This window comes from Lissotriton vulgaris, chromosome 1_1 (genome assembly GCF_964263255.1).
Source record: "Lissotriton vulgaris chromosome 1_1, aLisVul1.2, whole genome shotgun sequence".
Lineage (NCBI taxonomy): Eukaryota > Metazoa > Chordata > Amphibia > Caudata > Salamandridae > Lissotriton > Lissotriton vulgaris.
This window is the reverse complement of record NC_141685.1, coordinates 2,019,135,390-2,019,154,731: the sequence shown is the minus strand read 5'-3', so window position 1 is coordinate 2,019,154,731 and position 19,342 is coordinate 2,019,135,390. Positions and strand designations below refer to the sequence as shown.

Genomic DNA, 19,342 nt, shown 5'->3' with positions numbered 1-19,342 from the left:
CCAGACCATATGGGTGCAGCACACACCTACGCAGGTGTACAACAGATCTGGTTAAGCTATGAGGGATTCGGGGGATACCATAATTTCTTGTCCTACACAACAACGTACTTCCCCAGAAGCTGCAAAGCCTTTTCCTGAAGATCTGCAGTTCGAAGATATATGACTGAGCAGCAGGATCACGTCACGCCGTCACATTCATGCAGGATTGCATGCCTATCCTGTGATGGGGTCAGATTTGCTAGGAAGATTAATGTGACGTGCAGCCCCAGACCGGCCAGTGTATGGAAACTTTCTAAACATGGAGGACCTCATGGCATTCCAGCTCCACTTTCATTGCACTGAGGTCTGTGAAAAGGTAAGCCCTGCCTCTTGGCGTTATTTTTTGAGAGCGCCGTACGTACACATTTAGTTTGTGCTGCTTTACTGTGCTTGGCTGCCTGGTTGTCTTTCGGGGAGAGAAATGCCAGCCACTGACATTCATGATTTTAAAAATACATGTTTAATCTGTATGATGACAGATTGGAAACTTTCACTTTGGGATTCGAATTATGGCAAGGGTGGAGCCCCAGCGCCCTAATGGAAAAATCGGCCCTGTAAGGTATTGGTTTAGTGGTATTAAGCAATGACATGCTAGACTGTTCACTGGTTCACAGCTCTTCATTTCAAACGTGGGAAAGAAGAAATAACAAGTGTGCCTACTTAATGAGAGAAGGAAGATATATGTTTTGCCTTCTGAATGAAATATCAGTGATGTTGACCTATCCTCCAGCCTTCAGTCGAATCTCTTCTTGAAGTGCAGGTGAAACATTCTCCTGAACAGACTTCCATGAACATGGAGGTTTGGTTCTGTTGTTGATGCATGCAGCATTCTGTAAAACCTCTGTTCTCCTGAACAAAGTAAAGAGGAAGCCTAGTGTCCAGTAGGATGTACCATTTGTACCCGCTGGCGTACTCAGAGGAATCTGTACACCTGTTACCGGCCGTGTGATTCCTGTTTCTCGTCGGAAATTAACTAGATTGGAAAAATCCTGAAGAAACAAGAAAAAACTCAATGTGGTAAATGTAGTTTACCACAGTTTTTCTCAATTTGCATTAAGCTTTTGCCTAGATGTACTATTATTTTGCAGTGGCACTTGCATGGTGCCAAGTGATGCAACAAATTGTGTTGATTTGCTTACTATTTTCAAGACACGCAGGCATAGCACAAAATTGCAAAGACTCACATGAGGAACAGTTCTTTAGTACATCTAGGGGATTAGACTTTGCAGTAAGAAAGCTGTCTAAGACATAGGACAGGTACAAACTACTTGTGCGAAAGAAGAACCTTTTGCGAATTGGCAAATTATATCATTTCTGTAATAAACTATGACCAAGTGTTTGAATTGGAAGTATCTCTCTTCGACATTGCCTTGCCTGTTGGATCAATCTGCTTGGTCAAATCAAATTCCATGATGGCTTTAAATACCAAAAGGAAATTTTCAACTGGTCCAAACCCCAACATCTATTCGGTCATGTTTTCTAATGTCTCAGCCTAGTTTGTTTCCTTGGTTCCATTCATTGTTCAAACTGGGAACTTCATCATTTTTGCAACGTATCTACTGTTCCCAGTGACAGGAACCACTGGTCCTCCCTGTACCACAGGAAATGATTAGAATGCCTTTCTTAAATGTTGAACTCGTCATGAGTCACAATGGAGCTGTGCTAATGACGAGCCGGTCTCATCATAACGGCTCCGCCCAGCCCACACGCGATTGATTCCTCACCTGTGTGGACGAATTAATCAGTGGGCGAGGTTGAGACGAGACCAGCTCGTCATGAGCACAGATCCACTGTGACGAGCTGGTCTCATCACGAGCAACGCGGCGCCTCGCTCACCCCCGCGCCCCCCTCCTCCACCGTGGGGGAATTATACCCACAGGGAAGGGGTTAAGATTGTGATCTGGCTTTAAACATAGATAGGAGTGCTTTGTTGAATGACACTAATGACCATTGCAGAGACTGTGCTTTAGAATCACTCATATAGAAGTCACTCTGGTCCTGATTTAGATCTTGGCGGATGGGTCCTCCGTCACAGCTGTGACGGATATCCAGTCTGCTGAAGTATAAACCTCATTATATCCTATGGGATTTATATTTCGGCAGATGGGATATCCATCACCGTTGTGATGGAGTAACCCATCCGCCAAAATCTAAATCAGGCCCACTATTGTTACGATGGGTCTCAACTCTTGCTTTGTTCAAAAGTTCAACGTTACACAATAATTATTTGTATTCCGTATGTAACAGACTTACTTTCATCAAAGGTTCTTAAGAACAAAAATTATCATCTAAATCAAACAACTCTCCACACTCTTGACTGCTGATAAATGAATGTTAGTTATCAGGTCACAAATCAACTAAGCTCTACAAATGTGGCATTCTCTCATTACCAACTGAAGACCCGTTTTTTCAATACCATGTATATGGATTATGGGCCCTCCTTGACTAGATGCCAATATTTTTGTATTATCGGTAACCATTTATGATCAGTGTAGTCTTATGGCTGCTATGGTCTATAAAACCAAGAAACCAATTTTTAGGATGCAACATAAAATACATAATTGGCATTTGGAAGGCAAGAGCCTTGTAAGAGCAGCCTATGTAGAGCAGCTGTTAATTTATTTTGAGGGAGTGTTAATTAAGACCATTTCATGTAAAAGTATATCACAAACCATAAATTGTGGTCTATTACCATATCATCGTAAATTTCAAATATGAGGCAAATCCCTTAACACATTTGGTGACAATCCAGTAACATAAGCCAGCTCCAAGGAAGACGCATGTAAAGTCTATTTGAGGGTTGGTCTTCTTATTCCAAACTAGCAGTTGAAGACGCATAGTTTTACTTTTGCCCTTTAAGACTCTTTCACAAGACCCCATTCCAGTTAATTCTAGAACAGTGCAGCTTGAGGGCTGTCTTTTATAAATTGGAGCCGCTTTTAATGAACACTCATAAAATAATCTCACAGATTCTTGTTCTTTAGAGATCTTCCACATCTTGCTTTGTTCATGCAGAGGAATTTGAGGCTTATGTACGCACTTTGTTGAAGCACCTCAAGTTCTTCAAATTGAGGTGCCATATTAGAAGCAGAAATAGAGATAGATTGTTCAGCAAACAGGCCTTTGTAAAACTGACTCAGAGATGCCCTACCCTTTTGTTTACATTATTCTTAAAGTTACTATGCTCATACGACTTCTGGCTTTGTTATGTTCCATTTGATGTAACACGTTACTAATAGTAGGTACCAACAAGCACAGGAAGCCAGTCTAATTCTTTCACAGTGGGAGACGTGGTCACATCTCGTTTGGCATGTGATCAGATATGGAATGGCATGGTAAATAGTTTTGATAAACAGTATGGAATCGTTTTATACTTGCTTAAAGTATTACAAAATCCTATTCAATTTTGCACATTAACAATTCTTTTAATGGTGCTGCCATCTTGTATTCTGATGTTGTACTTTGTACTTTTACCCTGATAGATCTAGTAAGTGTAGCCTTGTTTTGAGGCTGGCATAGACAAGCAAGAACTAAAGATTAAGTGAACGCCAGATTTTCAAGGTGGTAGTATATGTTAACAAGATAACACTTTCCACTGTTTAATACATTACGATGGGATGTTAAAATTAGTTACAAGTAAACTGCTTTTTGATATCCAGACACCCTACTCCCAATGGTGTCAAGAAGAGCAATGGATCCAAGAGGCCACCACTCAGAACATATATTCACATATATATCACAGCACTCTGAATATAGTCCATTAAACAAGTTTAGCCCAAAGAGGCAGAGCCCCAGTGCCTGATACACTTATACCTGCATATAATATTGTGTTTTGATCTGGCTAAGACAGGCTCTGCCTCTTTGTTCTCAGAGCACATGGGAGCACTTGAATTATATCCCCTCTCTTCAGTTTCTATGATCTTCGTTTTTAACACAACCATATATTAGGGTTTCACCCCTACTGGTATTATATAAGGAAATTGGGATTTTTTCATTATTTGCTCAAATCTTCACGTTCACTAAGTATGCTGGTTCCTCCTAACTGACATATATTTTCAATATAAAAATAAGAAGGTTTTGAGTATTTTTTGTTATATTGTACAATCTTGCAGCCTTGAAAAAGTCACTTATGTGACGAAACATGTGTTGGCTGTGCCTCTTTTTATGGTCCCTAATCCCTTGCATAGCTGCGGGAATAGTTCCAAGATGGCTTCGGTTTGGAGTATCTTCACGGCATTCGCAAACGCAATTAGACTAAGGTATTCAGCAGTATGACTCCCTACAAGTATGTCTGCTTCTCTGTCTACAACGTGGAACGTTGTTGTGACTTCTTGGTCTTCCGATTTTACCTGTACCAGCATCTTTCCCTTCGGGGGAAGTGGTTTTTGACTTCCGTACGTCATGATCCGGATTTTGGACGGTGTGAGTAGTGGCCTCGGGTTCAGGTTTTTGTAATGCTGCAAACCCATTACGTTAACTGACGCTCCAGTGTTGATTAGACGGGTTACCGAGGTTCCATCAATCTCAATGTTGCATTTTGGCTGTGGTCATCGTTTCCTCTTCAAGTCACCTGCAAACGACACATAATAGCACTCTTCGTCCTCTTCCGTTGAGGAATCATTGAGGCGCGAATTGTGGCGAGGGGACGCTTTCGTTGTACGCGACGCTGTGGGTTCCTTAAGTGACAGGTGCCTCCCTGCTCCTGGTGGCGTTCTTCTTCCTGGGTGACCTCTGCCTCGGGAACCTCCACGACGTACACTGGCAAAGTGGTTGAGGATGCCACATTTGGTACACGATTTTCCTTTCGCTGGGCAAATATCTGGATTGTGCTCTTCTCTTCCGCAGTACCCACACTGTGCCCATCGTGGCGTTCTGGTAGGCCATCGTTCTCTACTACCTGGAGACATCGTGCGGATCGCATCAACTCACTCTGTTTTTACGTTGGTCGTTTGATCAGCCTGTTGGTTAAGTGTGGCTTCCATTGTGGAGAAGTGTGGCTCACGGTGTAGAGCAGGCAGACCCGGAAGCTGAGGTCAGACCCGGGACCAGGGTTCAATTCCCGACGCGGCAGGGTCTTGAGCTCAAATGTCCACGGACTCGATAATTCTCGCTTCGGTGCCTGCTCTAATCATGGGTTCTCACTCTGCAACTCTGGGCATTAAGCTTGCTTAATCTCCACAACGGCCCCCTGCGGCGGGATGCCTGGCTTTCACCTTGGGGATGCCCTGTAGGGGCTATCTCACAGGGAAAAGCCAGGACGGGTTCCCAAGGCAAGCGCCGGGAAACCTCCGGGTAGCTGTGCGCTCAATAAATGCAATAATAATAATAATAATAATAATTGCCGTTGCTCGGATGTCGGACAGTTCATACGAGCGAGCGAGGATCAGATGATCTTCTTACGTGATTCGTGGCTGTCGCAGTATGAGTGTCCACAATGTCTTGTTGCTACAACCTTGGATAAATTGTGCCGTCACCTCCTTGGTTTGATCGTCCTCGGTGCAGGTGCTCGCTAACTCCCGAAGTCGTGCATGGAATGCGTCCATTGACTCTCCTTCTCTCTGCCTGGTCTGTTGGAGTTTGAACCGCTCGTAGTGAGGGTTGAGCTGGGGGTCAAAGTGAGCATTCAGGGCTCTGACTGCGGCATCATAGTCATTGGGCGCGCCAGTGTCTGGGAGGTGCGCAAATAGCTTAATTTCATCCCCGCGAAATGTAGAAGTAGTGATCTTTTAACAGCCCCGTCCATTTCTCTCGTAGCTACAAAGTAGTTGTCGAGGCGTCTGACCCACACCTTCCATCTTGGAGACGCAGTGGACGGGTCATTCAGCTCGCTGAAAGGAGGGAGTGTATGGACTTGAGAGTGTACTGGATGCGGTGGTTGTGGTGCTGCCTGTTGTTGGGCCGCTGGAGTTGTTTGGTTCGACATGGTTTACTTATTTGGCGATGATGGCCCTCTTGCTGATTTGCCTGGCCATTTTCGTCGTGTCTGCCAGTGGTTGCCGGTCTCTGGGGTGCTAATTCAATTGCATTCGCCAATGCTTGATGACTTGGGGCATTTGTATTCAACCCTCTTGGTCAGGCACTGAACAGGCGTCGCCCTTGCTGCAGTTGGCTTTATTAGTGCTTGTTTACTGAGGACTTGCTCTTGCCAATGTTTGTTGTGAACTTCCAATGCTTGTACACTTGGGCGACCGTGCTTTGTGAATGCTCATGATTTTGCCAATGCTTGTTGTGTGGAGGTTTACTGCCTGCAGTCACTGCCTTGATTGTGTATGCAAGTGGGCCACATGTACTCCTCGCCTGCTGCTTCTCCTCCCGTACTGCTCTGGGGCCTGGCTATAGCTTTGTGTTCTTCGCGCTCTTCATGCGCGCTGTGCTAGGGGGTGTGTCAGGCCTTCTGCTTTCATTGCGCGTGCGCGCACCTGGTTCCGCGGTGGGGCCGCTGCGGGACACATCGCAGACCCCTTCTTGTTGTACACAGGCAGATTAGCTTCACTCCAAGTATTCCTTTCTGCTGCGCTGCTCACTGGATGTTGGGCGCTTGATCTGGGTGCATTTCGTCACGCCGCCATCACCGTCAGAGGCTGCAGACGCGGCTCGTCGGTTCTTCAGGGCTCGTTGTGTTCCAGCGCTGTTATCAGCCTGATCCCACCCTCGTCGCCAGAGTCAGGGTGCCAGATCCAGCCAGGGCATCGGGGGCAACACGTGGGCTAGGTCAGCTATAGGCTATAGAAAAAATAAAGCGACACACACACTGCATTACTTGTGTGGACCGGAAGTCACGAGTGACTCCGGTCCCTTTATTTAAGCTCTCTGGCCACGCCTGGCCAGGGAGTGCAACAATGTTTGGGGGTGCTTCCTGGACGTGTCCTGTAGTGGAACAGAAACACTAGAATGCTACAATCTTCTCACATTCTTCCTATAGAAGAAGTGGGTACCTCTTTGTTTGCTGCTCTCTGGGGTTTCATATAGCATCACCCTTTGAATAGCATTTCCTGTGCTCCACTTGCTGCATTATAGAAATTGTATAAAAGAAATGTGAAATTGAGATAAGTTTAGCGTTGTGTGTTCCAACAGTGAAGTGTCAGTCTGTTGTTTTGGGATTTGCACTTAGAATATTTTTGCTGCTTTCTCAATTTTTCACATTAAACACGTATTAGATTTATTTCATCATGCCTCTCTGGGTGTCATTTTTCTTCCACAACAGTTGATTCCAGGTAGGCTCCAAATTATTACTAAGTCAGTGAGAAGCTTAATTTGTTGTGAGTTTCCTGTTAAAGTGTCTGCCTTCAGAACTGCTTAAAAACTGGACTTTAGAAACTGTTTCAAAATCTATTTCAGGCAGTCTTTGAACTTCTGATTGTGGATAGGTTTAGATTGTCACTGTGCTTGAAAGATATCCCATTCACTATTCAATAACATATTTGAATCAATGGTTTATTTCCTCAGTCACTTCACATGAAGAATAACATGCAGATAGTTTTCTAATAATTATTAAAGGCATTTCTATGTATAGGCCTAAGGCCAATCACTGTTATTTCCTAACACATGCTGTCATACAATGAACCGTTTCCAAAATAGGCATTTTTGAAGCCTGATACACACCTGCATAATCTCCAGCATTTCTGACCTTGTGATTGTACCATCTCGGTCCTTGTCATACAGCTTAAAAGACCACCGCAGTTTGTCTTCTGGTGAGCCCTGCACGAGCATGCTGATGGCAGTCACATACTCCCGGAAATCCACAAATCCGTCCTAAACGAAAAGAGCACACGACTGAAATAGGAAATAACATTTTGTTGAACAGTTATGGAGGCGAGAGGGGGCGTTTGTACAGACTCAAACAGATGTACAAACAGCAGTGCTGCAATGAAATGGAAGGCATGCTCTATATTACAAACAATATTGATAATAAATAAAAAAGTCCTCGTAGACAGGATCGTGGAGGAATTAAAGGTAGTTATTTAGTGAGAAGTTACATGCGTTCGACAGGACAGGCAGCAGTCATCAGCTGACACTTACTCCCACATCCCAAGCTCCACCCTTGACAAATGTGTCTGAGCTGGCACCTCCTCTACAAGAAATTCAAACAGTACCTTGATAAACATGTAAGTCACAGGGACATTAGAAGCAAACTTAAATAATCAAACAAGAGAACAAAAGCTATAGCAAATAAAGAAATACATACATTGCATTCAGCAAATATGAGGACACATGGTTAACACTATGTCATGAAAGGACATAAGAACACAAGCTGTAGCAAATATAAGAAATAAATGCTTTCCATACAGAAAATTTGAGAACACACGGTTAACACTTTGGGCCTGATTCCGAGTTACGTGGCCCAATAGACTGCTAAACCCACATTGGTTGGGCGGCTGCACTGAAAGTCCGACCTCTGAAGTACGAGTTGGGCCATCCGGCCGCCATTGACTGCTGCTACCGCCAGGGACCAGCCATCCCTGGCAGCCTTTCAGTGGTGTAAGGCCTGCAATATGGTGACAGTGCCGATGCAGCACCGCTAAGCATATATCGAGGTTCCTCACTGCTACAGTGTTCATGGGGGTGAACCCGCCATGAGAAGTGTGGCAGTGAAGAATCTAAGACAGCCCTAAATGGCCCCCTGCGCCCTCGGGCAGGGGATGCATGCATCCTCCCCTGTCGGTATGCACCCCATTCCAGTACAGCATGGACTTCATAGTCCATGCCATAATGGAACGAGCTGTGGTGGTCCCATGGTGCTGCCTTTCTAAGGATCACATACAAGCCTTTAAAAGGCACTGCCGTGGGACTGCCGCAGCTGGACCGCCCGACCTGTATTCAAATCGGAATATGGTGGCTGGCCAGACTACGGGTTCGGCAGTCTTGGAATGGGGCGCTGGCATGGAGGCCTGCGCCAAGTCTGCCAAACTGGTAATCATGCCCTTTGTCATGAAAGGAATCTTAGAGACAATCTGTGTGACACGCAGCTGCGAGGCCCCAGGGCGGTTATGCGCTATACAAATGCAATTTTTCATTTCATTTCATTTATTCTTTCACCTTCGGAGCTCAACGACCTCTTCTCCTTCTCAGATGACGGCAATGAGTTCTAAGCCATGGGCATTCTTGCAACCCCTTCTCAAGCTGCTTGGACAGTTTTTGTTTATTTCACCATTTACCATTGTCAAGTTGAATCACTAAGTCGTAGACAGTTTTGATCTGTGCGAGCACAAAAAATTGGAATTTTCCCTTAGAGAATATAGCCGGCAGTTTCCCCCTCACCCTCACCCAGTCTTCCACTATTAAATTTGCTTGGCGTCTCCCCTTAGTTTTCGGCTCACTCACATACTTTCAGTGACCTTTCCCACTACTGAGCTTGACCTGCTCAGGTTTCACTCAGACACTTTTAAATTACCCATCCATTTCTGACCACCTTTGTGGTACCCACCCTGCCTTTCAATAATGCAAATGGTGAAGCATTGGTGGTGGCACTGGGAGTGGTCCATAAAGCCCACATTAAGGGGCTCATTATGATCGCGGACGGACTAGAGTCCGTCTGCGACCATCGAGGAGGAGGAAAGCTCCGCATGGCCTGCGGAGTTCCCTCCTGTCCAATTAGGATGTGACCGCCACCCTGGGGGTCACATCCTCTATTTTTAACATTGCGGCGGGTGCGGCTTCAAGCTGCACCCACCGCAATGTTAAAAATGCATACATTGCATTTGTATGCAGAAAGTGGCAGGCACCGCGCGGTGCATGCCGATTACTGCATACAAATCCAGGGGGGTACCATAGGTACCCCCCATGTGCACCGCCCACCCCCCCTTCACCCAGGGGGCCCGCAACGGGCCCCCGCAGTGAAGCTCCGTATGCTTTTCCACGGCGGAAAACCCGCTGTGGAAAAGCATTTCTTTTTGGGCATCCTAATATGGCTGAGAGACACCGCCACCATATTAGGGCTTTTCTGTCGCGTTTGTAAGCCAACCGCGGCGGAAAAGCTGCGGACGGAAACCAGGACCCACCAGCCATCCTAATGTGGCGGTGGGTCTTTGGTGGGTCCGCTGCGGTTTTTCCGTATCCTCCGGGCCGGCGGTGGCTTCTGCCAGCCCAGAGGATGCGGAAAAACCGCTATCCCAAACTTCCCCTAAATTCCTTAGCTCTGTTTTCCGATCCAAACCACTCACCACAGACAACTGTATGTTATCTTTTATGACTCTATTGCAGTGCTCAACAAGGCCATTGCTGCCAGATGGTACATTAAGGTCGTGATATGCTTTATGCTCTAATGAGACACAAATTCTTAAAATTAGCCTGGTGTCTATATGGTGCAGAGCAGGAATTTCAACTTATAAATATCGAGGGACATACATATTGATTAATTATTACATATTTTTAAATGAATTTCCATTAATTAATTAGAAATTTTTTATTGTAATTGTGTAATTATTTTTAGATGTGTGTTGTGGTGTTTATATGTGTAAATGGCATGAAAGCGGTAAGTAAATAATTTTTATTGCTAAATTATTAAATATTTATAAATTCATTTTCATTAATTATTTAGTAATTATTAATATTGATTGTGTAATTAATATTAGGTGTGTGTTGTGGATATTATAGTGCTAATTAATTATTTCATTATTAGAAATAAAATTTAATAAAAATGTTGATGTTTTTGTTTTATATTGTCACGGGATCCAGCACTTTCCCTACTGTTGCACTCACTGGAGTGGGAATAGTAATTTGTACCCCTACGCTATCCAGCGCTTTCCCCACTGTTGCACTCACTGGAGTGGGAAAAGTAATTTTTACCCCTCCGCTATCCAGCGTTTTCCCTACGTTTGCACTCACTGGAGTGGGAATAGTAATTTTTACCCCCTCACTATCCAACATTTTCACTACTATTGTGTTTATTTTGTTATTAAATGTATGGTTTTTTTTAATAGTTCAATGTGTTAATTAAATATAGAATATTTTATTTAATTGTAAGTTATTTATATATGTGTATATTTAATTTTTATATAATTTAATACGTTTATAAATTAAATAAAGATAATAGTTACCAAAATGTATTTAAGTAAATATATGTATTTGTACACTTTTTTGTGTTTATAATTATTAAATTAGGTTTATTAGTTATTATGAGTTAAAATATATATTAAATTAAATGTATTTTGTTAATATTATTAATATTATTTAATGAATTTTACTTAAGTTATGTAATTTTTTAAAGCCGATATTATTTACTTCTATATTTTTTACATCAATATTTTGTGTCGATATTATTGTACTTACCTGTTTATTTATAGGAAGTCGATATTTTTGTTATCGAAATTTTCAAACCAATATTTTTTTGCATCGGTATTTTTACTATCAATATTTGGAACCGTTTATACATATGCGTAGCATAGATGCGTACGTGTGTCATGGCTTTCTTGGTTTGCATGCCAATGAGCCAGTGTTTGATGCTGCCCTTCATGACACTTTAATGGAACCCGTACGTCCTGTCAAGGAGGGAGGACCACCAAACTGCATCCATTTTCATAAGAAACCTCATTTTGGAGCAAGATGGCGCTAGTGTGAGTTCCAATCGCCACGCTGCATGCAGGAAACATAAGTAGACGGCTGACTCACCTGGCTCTTTGATGTCCGAAAACAAGGTAAGTGGAGTTTTGAAGTGGGTGCCATGCAGAAGGATGTCCAAAGTACGAGTCACGGTCCGGTTGATTTGCCGCTTCACCGAGATTGCGCTCATCACGGCGGATGGTCTCAGCTCTGGTTGACGTGGTTGCGGCGGAGTTAGCGGAACTAGCAAAATCAGCAGGGTTGGCGCAGTGGAAGCAAAAGCAAAGACATCAGTGCGAGTGGAGCATGTCCACCCGGGGGCAGAAGAACTTCAAAGCTAAAATGGCCCTGACACAAGGAGATGTGGAAAAGACGGATCCCCTCCCTAAAGGTAAAAGGGAACCTGGGGCCGTAAAGAAGACGATGGGGATGCCTGGGGGAGGAGGCACATTGAAGGAGGGTGCTGGGTGAGGAGTGGGTTTATTGCCCTCCATCAGCAAACATTTCCCCATGATTAAGACACCCTCAAAAATGCTGGAAATTACCTCGCTACCAGTGATTGAGCTTGATAATCCACCAACGCTGAGCCAAGTGGAAGGGGCCCCAGGGAAGGTGGATGCTTCCCAGATGGATACTTCCACAGCGGCACAGACAGGGGTGGTCACAACACTAAGGGACCCACCCAAGGACCAGGCCAGGCAAATGAAAGATAATAATGGCATAGACAACTTTGTACTGCACTGAGAAAAAGTAACACTTTGGGTGATCTCAGTCTGGCAATTACAATGTCTTCAGCCCCGGTCCCACAACCTCTTGCCTATGCCTCAGCGGCTGCTGCTGTCATGGCAGAAACAGGCCCAGATTCCCAGGCTGGCAGAGGTAAGGAATCTAATCTAGGCATAGAAGATAACCTTGGGTCCCTGGCCCCTCAGACTCCGGACCACGCTGGTGAATATTTCTATTCTGTATCCGATGGCTCCATGTCTGGCACGGAGAACAAAATAATCAGTTGGAGTGAAGGTAGTGTCTCAAATGACAATGAATCTGATCCTTCGGTTACCACTGGACCCTTCCAGCAGAAGAAGAAATCACGTAGTAAAAGGCGAATTCAGCTCAAATGGGACTACTCAGACTCTCTAACCTCTTTCCCCCTCGGGGAAGAAATCCTCCCAAATCCCACACGGGGAGAGCCCCAAAATCCCAACAGAACATTCAGCAGAACTCTCTTTAACCTCTATATTGAGTACATTAAAGCAATTTTAGGAGGAAGTCCGATCTGACAATCATATGGCTAAAGGGGCCACCAAAAAGCTTTAAGGGGGGTATAAGGAAGTTGAGCAAGATCTGTACATATATCGGTGACCGGTTTAAAAAGGTTGAAGGACGCACCGAGAATTTAGAGACCGAAGTTGCCACCATAAAAGACCAAGGTGCCTCCCATGCGGCAAGCCTAACTGACTTAATGGCAAAAATGGAGACAGAAGAAAATAGACAACGAAGAAACAATCTTCGCCTTCTGGGGATCCCCGAAGGAGTGGAAGGAGAAAACCCAAGACGGTACATTGTCAGACTTCTTCAAAACGCTTTTCCTGAGCTGGCCAACTGGAACTGGGATCATGAGGTTCAAAGGGCACATCGCTTCCCCTTCGATTTAAAGCAGTGGAGAGATGGTAGTAGCTCGGGCGGAGAGAAACCCATTGTCTTTTTAGTCTTGTTCTGGAATTTCCTCCTCAGGCAGATAGTTTATGATCAGGCTAGACCGAATTCCCAGATAGGAGTTGATGGAGTAAAGTTTTTCACTAAGCCTTATTTCAGCCATGCAACCGTGGAGCGGAGGTGGAGGCTCTGACAATTGATATCACCTTTTCAACAGCAAGATGCCCAAGTGTACCTAAGGAACCAGCTAGGCTGAAAGCTATATTTAATGGATCCATTCAGGTCTTCTTGTCTGAAATTAAAGCTGGAGAACATCTGTAGGATATCAAAGGGAAGGGAAACATCCTTAACAACTATGTTTTTATAACGACTTACCTGAAGAACGAATCCTGAACCACGACTTTCCTTAACCACGACTTTCCTAAACCACGACTTTAATAAACCACGAGTCGCTCCCCTCTGCTCCTTCTGACCTGACACGATCTTCGCCCCTACATCATGCCAAGTCATTTCTCATGAATCATCCCATGAACATTGGGCTTCGGGGTCATGTAGTGGCTATGTGTGGTCACAGGCATCAGGGAATAAATAAGCTGTGCATGATTTGTAATTACTCTATCTTAAGATGGCCGTAATATGTATTGAGACAATTTTGTGGTTTGCAAGTCCATTTTCGGTTTTTACATGAGGGAGACGCCGTTCATATAATGCCCTTAATCAGATGGAAAGAGGAGTTTCTGTCAGTCGGTATAGTAGATTGTTCCAGTCGGTTTTAGAGTAGACAATGGGAACAGCCTCACAGGTAGGCGGTTACCATGCATTTGGAGTGCTAGTATGCTAAAGTGTTTGAGTTGAGACACAAGGAGCTGATTACATTTTGGACTTTTTATAACATAGAACAATTATGAAGAGTAACCAGGTCAGATCAAACTTGAGGTTTGCCATTAGTTTTCAAAAAAAGTACAAACGTGCGTAATGAGTGGATAGTACAGGATTTTCAAAATTTATTAAATGATGTGATTGATGCAGAATACTTTGTTATTGATGCAGGAAACGTTTCAACTTAATTACAGGCAGACAACATTCTTCTCTATTTGCTCAATCTTCCCTGGAGACTTGCTTGTTCTTCCCGAAAGATTATCATCAGCTGACTTCTAATAAGTTCTTCTTGGTTGGTCATTTTGCTTAACATAGAGGTATTGTTATTACAATAGTGACACCTATTGGCCAGTCACAAGGGTTTTTTTTCGTGGTATAGGAACTCGTAAAAAATGTAGTGGTTTGCAATTGCTCGTTGTTTCGAATTCTTGGTTAAGGAATTCGTGGTTTAGGCAGTAGTTGTTTAATCATATATCCCACCGGGAAAAAAGGCTGGGTCTATTATCTAGGCCAATGTGCTAAGCCGCCTAGTGGCTGTAGTTCCATGAATTTCTATATTTCTTATATCTCTTTTTCTTCTTTCTTCACATTCACTTATAAACTCATGTTTATGTTACAAGGTCATGGTTGTAAGGCATTCTGCACATTGTATGTAGGCTGGCTAGCTCTTTAGAAACATGTGACTGACAGTAAGGATCTGCGTGGCCTGGTGGTTAGAATTTACACATGCTCACCATCATTCAGGGGTTTCCTGATTGCTCTAATTTTGGGACGGGCAAGGGAGGGAGGGGGGGACAAAAGGAGTGCAATGGGAGGAAATGTGGTGTTTTTTTTACTCTATGGGTGCTGTGCAATCTGGAATGGGGCTTGGGAGACTTAGTAGAGTTGACACAAAGGAGGCAGGGAGCAAGGAGAACATTGAGACTGGAAGAGGTGGGAGCCAGAAAACAAACAAAAAAAGAGTACAAAAAAAGTGGGAAAAATGGGAGAAATCAAGACTAAAAAAAATGTGAACGGGGAAAAAGGAATATTCACTTCTTTGTCCATTGCAAAAGTATGATCTTTTCTATGTTTTGGTCTGCTGCCGAAATCTATGTTGGGCTATTTAGAGGTTTTCTAAATGTCTTCAAAGTTATCATTTTAATACTTCAAATGTTTTTAGGCAAGGTCAATCTACCCAGATTATAAAATGAGTACGATGAATAATCTCAGAATTCTATCCGTAAACATCTGCGGCCTAAATGATGCCACAAAGAGGCAAAAAGTAGCACAGGGGTTACGCTCACTGGGGGCTGACATCATTTGTCTCCAGGAGACGCACATTGAAGGAGCACAGAAAGACCTGCTGAATTCACTGGGGTACAAAGTCATCGGGGAAACCTCTCAGGGTGCACAGGTTAAAGGAGTTGGGATTATGGGACAGAAAAAACTTCCTATAAAAATTAATAGAGTAAAATCTGATTCCCTTAGGATAGGGGTGATTGCAGGATGCTCTTTACCCCCTAATCTTGTCTTCACTATATGCTCCATTTATGGGAGCAATTTAGCCTCTTCCACTGATTCTCTCCGTCGATCTAAACATCAACATGCCCAGGCTATCGAAAATAAGTGACCAGTGGAACTATAGAGGTATACAAACTTATTGTATACTCATGGTTTACATGGTGTATGAGCTGAATTAAAACCCAAACAAGGGGGATTTACTTTCTTTTCGGCTCCCCATCTCTCTCGGGTAAGACTTGACTACTTTATGGTTTCTTCCTCTTTGGTGCGCGATTGCTCTATTGACCTTGCACCATGATTTATGACAGATCATAATCCATCCATTATAAATATCGGGGGCTGGGCTATAGAGGAGAAGGCTTGAATTGGAGTTTTGATAAGGCGCTCCTATATGACAATGGATATCGAGCACACATGCAGGGGTGGATTCAAGAGTTTTTTAATATAAATATTGGGTCAGCCCCAACCATGGTTGTGGGGGACACCTTAAAGGCAGGCATTTCTGGTGAGATGCTGCAATTCTCCACCAGGAGAAACAAAAAAGAGAAAATGCAGGTTTCTGTTCTGCAAGATGAAATGGAAAAAAGCAGCAGAGAAACTAACACAGACAGTCCAGCTAAGGGCAGAAATTGAAGCTGCACAGATTGAGGTAGTTGCTGCTAAAGCCGAGATTGGGGCTATATTCGTGGAGAGAATGGCCGCAAAGTGGTCCTCGGCCCTGGAGAAAATGCATGAGTGTAGCGAACTTATTGGTCATCAATTAGCCATCTCAACTAGAGAACAGGCTACCGTCAATGTAATATCCTCAATTCAAACTATTACAGGAGAGATTGATTACCAATGACCTGGATAAGATACAGGGGGCTTTCTGAGAAATTTATAATAATCTTTACACAGAGGAGAATACTTGACCCTCTGAGCTTAGAGAAAGAGAAATTTCCAAATTTTTTAAGACAATATCACTGTCCCAACTCAGTACCGAGAGTCACAACCAATTGGAAAATCCCTGACTTGGGAAGAAATCTCTATAGCACTTGCAAGCCTGCCGGATGGCAAAGGCGCTGGTATGGATTGCATTCCAGATGAGTTCTTTGGAAAAATGTTCCCTCCAAATAAAAGATTTTCTCACGGAAGTGGTAATATCCATTTTTAATGGGGCTTCTCCAACCCCTCCTGGTCTACAGCAAAAAATGTAATATTTCCCAAAAATGAATAGTCACCACTACAGATGTTTTCTTATGGGCTAATACCTCTTATAAACACGGACTCGAAAATAGTTTCTAAGATTATCACACCTAGACTATCTACCAGCTTTGAATTTCTTGCAGCATGGGTTCATCCCCAAAAGGGGCACCACAGAACACATCCGTTGGACTATCACTCTATTTGACACCACCAAGGTGATGGGAGACCCGATCTTATTAATCTTACTTGATGCTGAAAAAGCTTTTGATCAGGTCTCCTGGAAATTTTTATGGGGCATCATGAGGCGGGTGGGTTTTGGACCTAGGATTATTCAAGCTCTTCAAGCCCTGTATCAAAATCCTACAGCCAGAATCTCAATCAATGGGAAAATGACGGAGCAAATAGAGAACTCACGTGGATGAGACAGGGGTGCCCTTGTTCCCCACTGCTCCTTGCCATATATATTGGTCCCCTTATTAAAAAAATCGAAGACAATCCAGAAGTTCAGGCGATGAGTAGGTTTGGTTTAGATACTAAGATCATGACCTATGCCGATGATCTAGCAGTGGTGACCCCTGAACCCGAATTGGCCATCAGGGCCTTGGAACAAGAGGCTCAAGAGTTTGGGAAGATTCTTTCAAATGAAGGAATACACTGGGTAGATAGCAGAGTTGTCCATAAATCAATATAGTTGCTGATATAGATTCAATAGTAAGGGAAAATCTGACTCCACAAGCGGTTGATACCAAGAGAACACTTAATAGAATAAATAATCTGTATTTGACCAAAGTGGGTCGGTGTAATGTTTTAAAGATGATTTTCTTTCCCAAACTACTTTATTTTTTAGGGCAATTCCTTTAGAATTCAACAAAAGTATGCTACAAAAGTTTGAACAATTTTTTTCCCAATTCATATGGGCTTACTCTCAGCCGAGGAGGGCTTTTAAATTGCTCTCTCTACCAAGGGATAGAGGAGGATGAGCGCTCCCCAACTTAAGATTGTACTACTGAGCCGTGGTATTACAATATTGCAATGAATTATTGCTGAGCATTCTGATACGAGTCCCTCTGGACTTCCATATCCCTATATATCACTACTTGGGGAGGCAGCACGAGGCTGTCTTTGAAGGCAGCTAGATTTCGGCTACTACAAGCGGTTCAGATTTAAGACTCTGATGAACGCGTACAGGGTTTTTGTCAAAATACGTAGACTCTTTGGACTGGGCAGACTAAACTACTATACACCTATTAATAAAAATATTAACTTACCAATCATCTTCGGGAAGACGTAGCTTCAGAAATTGTATAAAACAGGTATTTTAAAGCTGGGGGACTTAGTGACTTCTGAAGGAGTTCGGCCTTTTATTGACCTCAGAACTCACTACAACCTGAATGATAATCAGACTTTCTTATACCATGCCATTAAAAGACTTTTAGACCCGCAAGTCAGGAGGGTTGGCAGGTTTTGCAAAGCTTGATCTCATTGACAAATTGCAGGGTTTAGTTCCACCATGGAGTGGGTATATTCACTCAATATTAAATTGTCAAATGCCCAATAACCTGGGAAAGGTAGATGAAAAATGGCAGCCGAAACTGAATGTCCCCCGTAACAACTTTTGTCTCACACTGAGCTCTTCTCAGAGCAATCTGTGGTCTGCCAAACTACAGGATCAATTCTATAAGACAGAATTCTTCTTATATATAACTCCCAGCAGAATTGCTAAATGGGGACCGGTAGGGGAACATTATGTCCTAGATGTTCTGAGTTCAGTGCAGACTCGGTACATATGTTCGCCATCTGCTTGAAGTTAGAACCTCTAGTGGATAAAGTACAACAGTTCTTGGACAGAGTTATATTGCGGGACATTCAACTAACTCCAGCAACTATTACGTTGGGCTTACAAGAAACTTTGAATAGAAGGAATGGGGGAGCTTTAATATTTGTAGCCATGACCATTCTTAGGATCTGTATAGCTTCCCACTGGAAAGATCCAAATCCCCCAATGTTTTCACAATGGCTGACTGGACTGATAGAAACTTGTAAACTGGAGAGCACCATCTATGCTACAAAAAGGTATGCAGACTAAAAAAAGTCTTAGAATGTGGGAGCCTTTAAACCAGGTGGCTTAGCCAAATGAATTTCTAGGGCACGCCTAATGTATTTCTTATGTTAAGTTTTTGATTATCCCCATTCTTTTTCCGCTTCTTATTTAATGTCAACAAAAGCTAATGATTGCTTAGATGGATAAACACTTGTGAGGAAGAATACAAATGTAGTGTAAAATGGTTTTCTTTTTGAATTCCCACTGCTTGTAAAATGTACTGTAGTTGTCGCTGGTATGTGGGGAGGGGGATTAACGTAATGGATTATCCAGATTCTTGATCCTTTGTACTGCATATATATTTATAAGAAAAAAACCTCATTTTGGCCCACGGAATGTACCACTGTCACTACATGGAGTGGGAGCGGGTGGTCCTTAAGTCCTTCCATAACTGTTTGCAAAAGTTGCTCTATCAGACAGCATACGTAAAATCAACCACCT

The 19,342-nt window shown here is 43.3% G+C and overlaps 1 protein-coding gene across 2 annotated transcripts in view; it reads right to left on the bottom strand.

The window, feature by feature from the left end:
* The window catches only part of LOC147751543 (guanylyl cyclase inhibitory protein-like), a 245,096-nt gene that overhangs the window by 114,494 nt on the left and 111,260 nt on the right, over positions 1-19,342 (bottom strand). For both annotated transcript variants that reach the window (XM_086938729.1, XM_086938721.1), the window contains exon 3: positions 7,642-7,791. In XM_086938729.1, coding sequence (XP_086794855.1) covers positions 7,642-7,791 — 150 coding nt within the window. The remainder of the gene's footprint in view (positions 1-7,641; positions 7,792-19,342) is intronic.